Source organism: Bicyclus anynana, chromosome 19, assembly GCF_947172395.1.
Source record: "Bicyclus anynana chromosome 19, ilBicAnyn1.1, whole genome shotgun sequence".
In the NCBI taxonomy this organism is placed as follows: domain Eukaryota; kingdom Metazoa; phylum Arthropoda; class Insecta; order Lepidoptera; family Nymphalidae; genus Bicyclus; species Bicyclus anynana.
In genome coordinates, this window is record NC_069101.1 from 2455584 (window position 1) to 2467627 (window position 12044).

The 12044-nt window shown below is 37.9% G+C and overlaps 2 protein-coding genes across 3 annotated transcripts in view; both read right to left on the bottom strand.

Annotated features, from left to right (window-relative positions):
- The window catches only part of LOC112050853 (thioredoxin domain-containing protein 15), a 140393-nt gene that overhangs the window by 65185 nt on the left and 63164 nt on the right, over window positions 1–12044 (bottom strand). The window lies entirely within an intron of this gene.
- LOC112050844 (NPC intracellular cholesterol transporter 1) overlaps window positions 1–12044 on the bottom strand; it is a 65900-nt gene that overhangs the window by 40278 nt on the left and 13578 nt on the right. For both annotated transcript variants that reach the window (XM_024089208.2, XM_052887491.1), the window contains exon 2: window positions 527–649. In XM_024089208.2, the coding sequence (XP_023944976.2) occupies window positions 527–649 (123 nt within the window). The remainder of the gene's footprint in view (window positions 1–526; window positions 650–12044) is intronic.

Sequence of the window (12044 nt, forward strand, 5' to 3'; positions counted from 1 at the left end):
AAATATTTTTCATGCAGTAAACATATGGGTGAAGGTCGTTTCTAATTCATATATTAGACGAAAATCTGTGTGATGATTCTGTGATAAAAAATTTTAACTTGAAAGTATGCGGCACCCACCCTGAACGTTAACCCGTCGGCCCCGGTCATTATCATTAACATCTAATAGCGGTCGTTGATGAATTTAACCCGCCCAAGCCCGCCAACCCGCATTGGAGTATCGTGGTGGGACTAAGCTCCATATCCAACTCTTATGGCCCGTAGTGGCCCGTTAAAATAGGGTGTTAATAAAAAAAAGTGTGCGTCTTAGGACGCACGACAGAAGTGATAACTTAAACCTACTGCCGTATTCGCGAGAGAAGGAAAAGCCAGAGTGGCGCCGTAACGCGTTACGTTACATGTCAAGAAGCGGTTAACCCACTCATAAGAAGTTATCACTTCAAAAAATCGTTCTTGGAGAAATCTTTACTGGTTTAAATTCTCCAAAAATACATTTTGCAAATCCAAAATATAAATTTTCTACTTACAATCGAATCTCCCTCTTGTATCCTCTGGGCGGTGCCATTGTACAGGCAGTTCTTCTGTTTCGAAGTGCTGTTCGTACACACTCCGTACCAGATGCAATGGCCCTCGGCGGAAGCGGTTGGGATCTGTAAAGGAATATTGTGATGTCATATCTGCAAACTTTTTCTCATTATAGCTATAGTAAGCGCGTTATCAACTGAGTCGTGAGGCCATAAATGTTAAGAGATAGATAGATTTTTTTTTATTCTTTACAGGTTAGCCCTTGACTACAATCTCACCTGATGGTAAGTGATGATGCAGTCTAAGATGGAAGTGGGCTAACTTGTTAGGAGGAAGATGAAAATCCACACTCCTTTCGGTTTCTACACGACATCGTACCGGGACGCTAAATCGCTTGGCGGTACGTCTTTGTCGGTAGGGTGGTAACTAGCCACGGCTGAAGCCTCCCCCCACCAGCCAGAAAGAAATTATTATATTAAATTAGACATTAGGAAATCTTGTCACTAAGACTCAGATGATGACGGGCTTACTATAGACACCGCATAATAAAACCGTAATTTATTAAAAATAATAATGCTTTTTTTTAACTCTTTAAATTATCCGCCCACTTTAATATACTCGCGTCATATTAAAGTGGGCGGACAATTGTGCCTCTGAGTATATATGAAGACGGACAATAACTCAAACCGAACGTAATATTGACAATAGAATGATAACGTTATCGTTATCAAATATGTACAAAATGACAAATCAAACAATAAAGAAAACGCCATACCGAGGAAAACTAAGGGCATGTTAGTTGGTAAGTGACGCATTTTAAGATAGTAGTGCGATAACCTAAAGATAGATGGGAGTATATTACTAGTTAAAGGAGTACTATTTGACTTAAATTTTCAGAAAATTTCATTAAAATCGGTGTACTTATTTAAAATACCGGACGCCCGCGACGTCGTCCACGTGAAATTCAGCTTTTCGCGATAAAATGCCTAACACGTTGTACACAACTTCCTCTCTTTCAGTGAAAGTCCCATTAAAATCACTTTAGTCTAAGCCCGGAAAAACAGACAGACTGATGATGTTTAGAATGTTTGGTGGTTTAGTATCGTGGAAATACTCGGTAACTGTTATTTCGGAATCATAGACAGAAACTTCAATTTTATTTAAAACTAGCGGACCCGGTCAAGCTTGCTCTGACTTATGTGCACTTCTTCCCTATCCCTACTCTTTGCTACTCTACCTCTACCCTACCCTTCTACTTCCCTCCCCTTGCTCTTTTTTGTTTTATATAATTGTAATAGCTTGGAAAGAACTAGGTACTTACTATTACTAACAAGACATACGAAAATATCTATACTAATATTATAAAGCCGAAGAGTTTGTTTGTTTGATTGAACGCGCCAATCTCAGGAACTACTGGTCCGATTTGAAAAATTCTTTCAGTGTTAGATAGCCCATTTATCGAGGAAGGCTATAGGCTATATATTATCCCCATATTCCTACGGGAACGGGAACCACGCGGGTGAAACCGCGCGGCGTCAGCTAGTATGTATATAATATAATAAATGTATGTATTGGCATCCTGTCTTTTTGTACTATTGTGATTAATTTATTATTCATTGTTCATTGCCATATTTATATTTAGATGCTACAAACCAAACAAGGCCATCTATTGGAGAAAAGAATAATAAAAATAAATGTATGTAAATACCGGGAAAATACGAAGAATCGGGTACTGATTTATGTTTATTTTACAGACTATAATATATTTGTTTCATAATAAGTTAACAAAATAATGGAGTTTGTACGATAAATATACTTTCAGACTATTTAAAACTATTTTATTTATAGACAAGTTAAAAAAACACAGCACAATAACTGGAAAACAGTGCCGTAAATAGCCTTTTCCGCGCCTTGTGCGAGCTTCTATAACTGCGCCCTATTTAACTATCCTATCACTAACTATTTATATATGCCTATCATACCACCCACTGTGTCTCACTCACTAAAACTCAAACGCAGGTTCACTACTGTAAATGCGTTGCCCATTCTGATGCTTAATACTATATTTTCTTGCGCCCCCAAGAGTCTACGCCCTGTGCCTGGGCACCGGTGGCATCGCCCTATTTACGCCACTGCAGGAAAATAAAACAAAATTGTAAGATTTTAAATAGAAATGTATGAAAATATAAGGAAAAAACAGAACATACACAACCACTGTAATATGGATCGTGATTCAAAAGTCAAACATAAGGGCTCCTACACACGGGCCACGGGCCACAACCACAAAACGCCGCTACCGTAGTAGTTTTCATACATTTTATATAGATTCGACGCACACGGATGACTCCGGTGGCCGCCACACGGTACAATCGTCGCTGATCGCTTCTTATGGCCCGCACCGGCCATTAAACGCCGCCACACGTCACTCGCTCAATTATGGTACTGCATGTATGGGTTAAAAAAAAGTAGCAGCCACCGACCCCAAGTGTCGACCACCGGCCACAAGTGGCTGTCGCGAGCTTTAGCTACTTTTGTGGTCCCTTCTTGCTTCTTGTGGCGGCGTTTGTGTCTGTCGCGTGTGGCCCGTGTGCGGCGACACTAAGTCTGACGTGAAGATATGAAAACGTTCTACCAACGACGCACGGTTAGGTCTAAACGAAAAGTGAAAATGCGTCAATTGGCTGCTTTTCATTGTAAGTACACAAATCCTAATGTTTTTTGTTAAGTACTTAATTAACAGTAATTTCGCTGTCACTTCTTCTTTCACATTCAACTGCAAATCTTTCTCAAAATCTGTTTCTCCAGCTATTAAAACTTTTAATATATATCTATGTGGTGTATAGACTAAATCTACATTAACACAGGCGAAGCTACTTGCTAAAGCTATCCACTTTAAAAACAAAAAAATATATATAAATAATATGATCTAAAAGTCCGCTCTACATTTCAAGTATCTTTCACAAGAAAATAATGTATTAAATACATGCGGGTCCGTTACATTGACGTTGAAATATTAACATGACTGTTTCGAGGGGTACCATCTGATTTACATTTTCGAAAATGGGTCTTATAAGGTTGGTGCACACGTACGCGATTTTTCATCGTCGAAATCTCTACAACCTAGGCTATAACTTGCCTAGTCTGTAGAGATTTCGACTAGGCTATAACTAGTCATCACCATCAGCCAAACTTTTGGACCTCAAACCCACGCTGGTGCACAATACGTTAGGTTTGATTTTTTAACCATCACTATTAAATTATCTATTTAATTTTTACATATTAGGTTTATAACCTTCTTCTAAGCTTCTTCGTTCTGTTCTTCCCTCAATAGGATTCCGCAGAATATCAGCGTTGTAGGTACTGTTGTACCCACAACATTCTAGAAGAGTCGGATCCATTTTATTGGCACAACACATTTAATTCTATATTATTTATATATTTATAGTTATAAGTATCATGATGTGTATTAGTTTTAAGTTTTCAATGTGTTGTGTTAACAAATAAAGTGTTTTCTATTCTATACTATTCTAAATATTAATACTATACTAACGACAATGACCAGAGTCATGGCGAGTGATTTAACTCCGCCGATTTCGAGACTCTGACCTGCTACTAACAAATAGTGACTACTAATAGTAAATACTAACAAATTTTATCTTTCCAAATAAAATCCAATATTCACATTTGAAAAGCCCAGCCCAGCAGGCTAATATATTACGTACCTATGCGAAATTGAAATTCTTTGTAACAAATGTCATCCGGTACTTACCATCCTACAGTATGTAGATGAAATTTTGTCATTATTGATTTGATGTTTATTTTAATAGGTTGATAATAAAGACCAAAATAGTGAATAGGCCAGCTGAACTTATCATGAACCATAAGCTAACGTGTTAACGGATAGACCAACGAGGTAACTAACAAGAATATTCTTTTCTGATCTGTGTATTTGCTAATAAGACCGCAGCAACGTAACGGCGAGTTTAGTCATTGCATGGAAAATGTATTTATTTGCAGATATATAGATATATGCAGCATGCAAAATGCATTTCTTTGCAGATACATGTGTAGATATACAGGTGGTAGGTTGATAGCAGTAGCATAGAAAGTGAGCAAATAATAATAACCCATTAGTAGCTATACCAGTCAAGCATAGCGACTGGAAGACTCGGTGAAAGAGAATCTTTGAGGGCATTCTTCAGACGTCTCACTATTGAGGGCTTTGAAATTCAGAGAATAAGATGAACTAACAATTAAAAGTTATGTTTTGAGACGGTAAAACGAATCTTGAAACGAAACGCGCGCATATGTGTACCCTTCTCTTTAAGCCAAGTGTATTCTGACGCATGTCGCTATAAGAAACGCTGGCGAAATCTCTAGGTTCATTGTTATTTCATGTATTATGTAGAAATAAACCATTTCGATCAGCGGCAGTGACCTCAAACTGATCTTCAATAATTCATACATCAGATAAACCCAACTTCCTGTATCACGCTATTCCTGAATGCCGTAAACAAACTAGTAGGCAACTTCATATGGGTACTTGCGAGTAATATATCTGTCTCAGAACTTTAAACTAGCAAAAATACGAGTACATCGTGAATTCCCAGTAGCTTGTTTACGATTTTTAGATCTATTGGATCTGTGCAATTTATTAGATATCATTTTGCTAAATAAGATTGTATACAAGTTAATCGCAGTATTCCGCTACTACTCGTATATTGTGACTACATCCTGGTCTCGTCTGGTCTAAGAGATACAACCCCTCAATCGTCTATATCAGGGTTTCTCAAACTTTCGGCTCTACGAACCCCTGTTAAAATTTCCAAGTGACAGCGAAAAAAATTAATTTGACTGTTGAAGAAAATAAGGTTTTTATTTGAATAAAAGTAATACATTAATGTGATATTAATGTGATGGGTGTGCTTGTTTCTTGTCGCAAATGGATTCAATGTATTCAGTTATCAAGCCACTATTACGTAAATCTTGTCGCAAATGGCGAAATTTCTTAAAAAGCACATAACTGAAAAGTTGGAGGTGCATGCCCCGGACCGGATTCGAACAAACGCCCTCCGAATCGAAGGCAGAGGTCATATCCACTAGGCTACCAAGGCTCTTTTCTCTCTATTTATAAATATCGTTATCAATAGATTTGTATCCACCAAGCTGATACATACAGAGCGAGCTCATAATCAATAATATGCTTGCGTCATCTAAATCACAGGCGTTTATTTATGAGGAGCTACCTACGTAGGCGAGGCGAAAATCACCGCTCCCAATTTTAATCGACGTCTGAAACCAGCGGGTAATCGATTTCATGTGAATATTTTATGGTGATGAGTCGCCAGACCTCATGTTCATTAATTTGTTTTTTTTTTCATATATCTAGTATAGCTGACGCCCGCGACTTCGCTTTTAGTGAAAAGCTCAGCGTATTACATAAAGTTTTTAACTGAGTGCCCTCCGCCTTCGATCCGGAGGGCGTAGGTACGAATCCGGTCCGGGGCATGCACCTCCAACTTTTCAGATAAGTGAATTTTAAGAAATTGTACATCAAAAAACATCGTGGAAACCTATATACCTGAGATTTTTTTTAATTCTCTACATGTGTGAAGTTTGCCAATCCGTATTGGGCCAGCGTGGTAGTCTGTTGGCCTAGTCTTCTCATTCTGAGTGGAGAATCGTGCTCAGCAGCGAGCCGAATATGGGTAAAAACATGGGTGGTAAAAACAATGTAGGGACTGTGATATCTGCCAATTGGAAAAATTGAGCCAGCGTGGCGGACTATTGGCTTAGCCCTTGATACCAATCTCACCTGATGGTAAGTGATGATGCAGATGGAAGCGAGCTAACTTGTTGAGGATGAAAATCCACACCCCTTACAGTTTCTACATGACATCGTACCTAGCCTACGTGGTAACTAGCTTCGCCCAAAGCCTCCCACCAGCCTGACCTGGACCAATTCCAATTAAGAAAGCCTCAATCGGCCCTGCCGGGGATCGAACCACGACGCTGGTGCAAGCAAGAAAAACTCAGGACTAGTCTCTGAAAATACTGAAACAATTGGAAAAATTATTTCACTGTTGGTAAGCTACACTATCCCAGAGTGCTATAGGCTGTATTATATCCCCGTATTCCTACGGGATACGGGGCGTTCGGTAGTATATAATAAACTAGCAGACGTCAACGTTTGCGTGAAATTCAGTTTTTTACAGATCCCACGCGAGAACCACAGATTTTATCGGTATAAAAAGTAGCCTATGTTCTCCAAGGTGTAATTTATCTTTATGCTAAATTTCAACCAAATAGGTTAAATTGTGTAGTTGTGGTAAGGTAACAGACAGACAGACATACAGACTTACTTTCACATTTATAATATTAGTATGGCCCTGCAGCTATTACAAAGAAAGGCAATCTCAACTACACAGTGTAGACCATCAGGTAGTGTATCAAACCTGTCCACAATAGCTTTTCACGACCAATTAACCTGAAAACCTTTTACATACAGATAGCAGAGTTCGTTTACCCTTCTGTATGTATGCCCGCGTCATCACAATGAATACAGCCAACGTTTTACATTCATTCGATTCAGCGTCCCAACTTTCGAGTGAGCTTTATCAATGAAGCTTACATACAGAGATTATTCAGATATGTGTGTTGTATACTCGTTGGTTGAGCGGTGAGCCTATGTGGCTTCAGACCATGAGGTCCAAGGTTCGAGTCCTGGGTCAGGTTATAAAATACTGAGCTCTCTCACAAGAAATTCTCAGTCAAAAATACTCAGCGTGTTATTGTACTTTAGCTTTTAAATATTTCCAGCTTAGCCGCATAAACTATCTTGACTAAAGTTAGCGAACATAAAGTAGGTATAGGTATGGTAGATTCGAGTTCGGTCCGGGGCATGCACCTCTAACTTTTTCAATTAAGTGAATTAAAAAAAAATAAATACCACGTGTCTCAAATTGTGAAGGAAACACAACTTAGGAAACCTGCATACCTGAGAAATTTCTCAATTCTCAGGTATGCTGGTTTATAATCTTAATACATAAATGCACATCATCATCAAGTCATTTATCACGAAATCTCGAAAACCGCTTGATGTAGGTACAAAGCTGAAATTTGGCAGGGAGGTAGTTTATAGTTAGTAAGTATCCACTTATAACGGATTTTGCGGTAGGGCCGCATTAAAGAGATCTAAGGGCGGCCGAAGTCGCGGGCGTCCGATAGTATTAGCATAGAGAAAGAGGTAGGTTTAGTACTTTCAAACCCCTTCCACGTGCCTCTGGACAAAGTAGACACTAGACAAAGGCTAGAATCAAACATTCCGCAGGGTTTCCACCGAAGCCCGTGAAATGCATATATATATATCGATCGCAACAAATCTGGTTGTTTGTACAACGTGCCTTTGAACGATCCCGGCCTTGGAAAGCTATTACTATTATATATTATTTTGTAGGTATTTGATTAAAATGAGATATTCAAAAATTCATAACATAACACGATTTTTTAATTTTAAAAGCCTCGATAGTTCAACGGTAAGAGCGGTCGGACGCATCGCCGAGGGGTGGTGGTTCGATCCCCGCCCCGTTGGTCTATTGTCGTACCCACTCTTAATACAGTCTTTCCCCGACTAGTTGGAGGGGAATGGGAATATTGGTCTTATTTAAAAGATGTGGCAAATATACTTAAAAAAAATTGGAAAGTATTTTTTTTTCGAACATTCGCCATTAATAGATTTACCTCACCTCATTCGTCGCAGAATTAATTGAAGTATATTGTATTAAATATTTCAGATCGAAATATTTAAAGCGACCTGAGATATCGTGAGTAGAAGGGAAAATTTTATTAAATCTGAGAATAGAGATGATGATTAGGTATGAATATATTGATTTTTATACATTCGGGTAAATAAGGTTCATGTTAACTAACTTAAAAAACAAAGATAGGCTGGATATTTGCAAAAAAAATAAAATTATAAAATTTCAAAATATATTAAATTTTTTTATCGTAATTAGATGAAAATTCATAGTTTTAGCTTCCTTACATTAAATGTGACATTTTTTAATTAATGGACTATAAACATAAACGCACAAATAACAAATAAATTAGTAATTTTATTTGAACCTATCTAACGAACGAACGATCTAAGCCCATACATACCTATCTAACGATCATTATGTACCTACGACGTCATTAATTCGTACCATTTTGTATGGGGCGTTTTTCAGGGATCCGCGGCAGATTTGACCCTTTAAATCCCTGTAACTCCGAAAGTAATTTATATACAATTTAAAAAACTGTCATCCCTATTAGAATTAGAAAGGAGATTGTCCATTTCAGGTCCACTTTTGTACCCCGTATCGTTAAAATTAAAAAAATACAAAGGTTTTATTAAAATTTATTAAAGTGAATCTAACAAAACAAAATAGAAACCCAATTTTCGATTTATATCAAGATGGCGCCCACAGAGCAACTATGATATGACAATTGACAGCAAACGTCAAATCGATTACTGCATTGAAAACGTCATCTATCCGCCATTAGTACCCATATTAATGTTGCATATCTTGGGAGATAATGAATATTAAAGTAAATTCGTAGATTTGTATAATCAAAGATAGTTTAAAAAAGTATCTTCTTATATTTCCGCTAGGGTACAATGATTGATCCTGGGCTTCATACAATTTTGGACCATCTCCTTTAGGCATTTATATTAGGCATCCACCGATGCCCGTGAATTGCATATCGATCGCAGCAAATCTGGTTGTTTGTGTGCCGTGCCTTTGAACGACCGCGACCTTGGAAAGCTCTCGCGTTATTTTGTGGACTAACAACTACGAGGAACAGCGGAGCGTTGTTTAGGTTATATCCTTTAAAAAAAAAAACAAAAATATCGTAATAAATCACGATACAGGTTTTAAAAGAGCGCCGCCATGCTACCGCATATTTTATTTATTACTAGCGGACGCCGTGATTTCGTCTGCCCTTTCATTATCAACCCATAGTCGGCCCACTGCTGAGCTCGAGGGGTTAGGCCAATAGTCCACCACGCTGGCCCAATGCGGATTGGCAGACTTCACACACGCAGAGAATTAAGAAAATTCTCTGGTATTCAGGTTTCCTCACGATGTTTTTCCTTCACCGTTTGAAACACGTGATATATAATTTCTTAAAATGCACACAACTCAAAAGTTGGAGGTGCATACCCCGGACCGGATTCGAACCCACACCCTCCGGAATCGGAGGCAGAGGTCTTATCCACTGGGATATCACGGCTTCGTCCGCTCTTAGACCTCTTTTTCTCTCTCTAGACGCTCTTTCTCTTTTACAGTAGTATCGCTGTAAAAATGGAGTAACTTCTCCCGTTTTCCCACCATTTCCCATCACTCTGGTCCTATTGATCATAGCTTGATGAAAAGTATACTATAACCTGCCCAGGATTATAAAGAATAATTGTAAGTACCAAGTTTCGTTAAAATCCATCGAGTACTTTTTGTTTCTATAACGAATATACAGACAGACAGACGAAAATTTTAGTGATTGCATTTTTGGCATCAGTATCGATCACTAATCACCCCCTGATAGTTTTTGATTTTGGAAATATATTTCAACTACAGAATTGACCTCTCTACTGATTTATAAAAAATATAGATAGATAAAAAATATCGGCTAAGTTTCGTGTTTCACGTTAATAAAATCCACATGTGTTTATCATTTTTCGGGGTGATTAACATACCTATTATTATACCCAAGTTATAGCTTTTTAACCCACTTTTAAAAAGGAGGTTCTATGTTCGGCTGTATGTATATTTTTTTGTTTTAGAATCTAAGGCCGCGGAAAGACGAACAAGAAATTATATAATTCCCTCTTTAGGGAACTTTTATTTTTATTTAATTACTCAATTAATCATTTTTATGGTTGCATTTTTCAGATGTGAGACATGTGCAAAGTTGAAACAAGTAAATGTACAAGCGAAACCGAGGTCTGTAACTAGCTCTACATAAATGAGCCACTGCTATCAATTTATCAACATCGTTATCAATCAAGGAAGCTGATAAAATACATAATATTGAAAAGGCGCAAGTAACATATTTACGCTAAGCAATGAATACAATAGAAAACAGTAGAACGTTTTAATGTTGTCCTATGCATACCCTTGACTACAGTCATGCCTGGTGAGAAGCTATGAGGTCGAAGAATGGACGCACTTGCCTAGAAAATGAACTACAAAATATAACGGAACGGAAAAACAACGCCTACATATGATCCAAAAAAACTAAGAAAACCACATGAAAATGTATTTTAATTGAGCTATGATGTTCTTTTTATCGCCCTAAATTATCTATATTATAAAGCTGAAGAGTTTGTTTGTTTAATTGAACGCGCTAATCTCAGGAACTACTGGTCCGATTTGAAAAATTCTTTCAGTGTTCGTTAGTCCATTTATCGAGAAGGCTATATTTTGTCCCCGTATTCTTACGGGAACGGGAACCACGCGAGTAAAACCGCGCGGCGTCAGCTAGTATTGAATGTTATATTCTTATCTCTTTTATAGAGAATATTGTTTTTTTAATCACTTATAGACAGCTGTTTTAGTAGGTAATTTATTTCTGTAATCTGCATGCGTCAGTATTGATTTCCGGAAAATGAGGATGTCACTTGATTAGGCGAATGAATAAGCACGTGCAACCACAGGATATAGCATACCTACCGTATAAAGATAGAAGCATCCAACATTAAAAGTAGATACGTTTAAACTTAAAACCCGATTACTTAAAAAACTAAAAGTGTATAAAACAAAAACATCTAGGGTTGCCAGGTCGCTGAAATTAAAAGCCGGACGGACAATCCAATCACTTTGGTCTGACATTTGGGTAAAAAGGCCGGACAGCCTACATTACCGTATTGTAAATTTTGTTCCCACACACACTCGTCGTTCGCACGTTTTCTTAATGTAAAGATAATAAAGCCTAACAAAAGCCAAATAATTCGGACACCGTTTATTTTGGCCGGACACGGAATAGAAAAGCCTAACTATGTCCGGCTTTATCCGGACACCTGGCAACACTATGCCTATCTGAAAATGTTATTAACAATTTTTTCTTTTTTCTTTTGTTACATTTTTTACTAAATAGCCGTTGAGTATAGCTTGCAACGGGGCGTGTAGCGATGAATGAAAACCCAACAACAATGAAAAAAAAAATGCACTTCCTTCCCCGCACGCACAATTTCACACCCGCGTAGTCTTTCCCCCCGTCGCCCGCATATCATGGAAATGTCATCAACGAACTTGACAGACTATTTAATCTCACCTGATGGTGTGAGTGATGATGCAATATAAGATGAAAACGGTCTAACTTGTTTGCAGGCCCGTATTATTTACACTAAAAAATATGTACCTATATATATATAAAGTATGCATCATATGTAGTGACGTCACACAACACGTATCGTCTAACCGGCTTATCACAATAACTCTTAATCCTAATTAAACTAACGAGCTCTCATCGAACCACCGT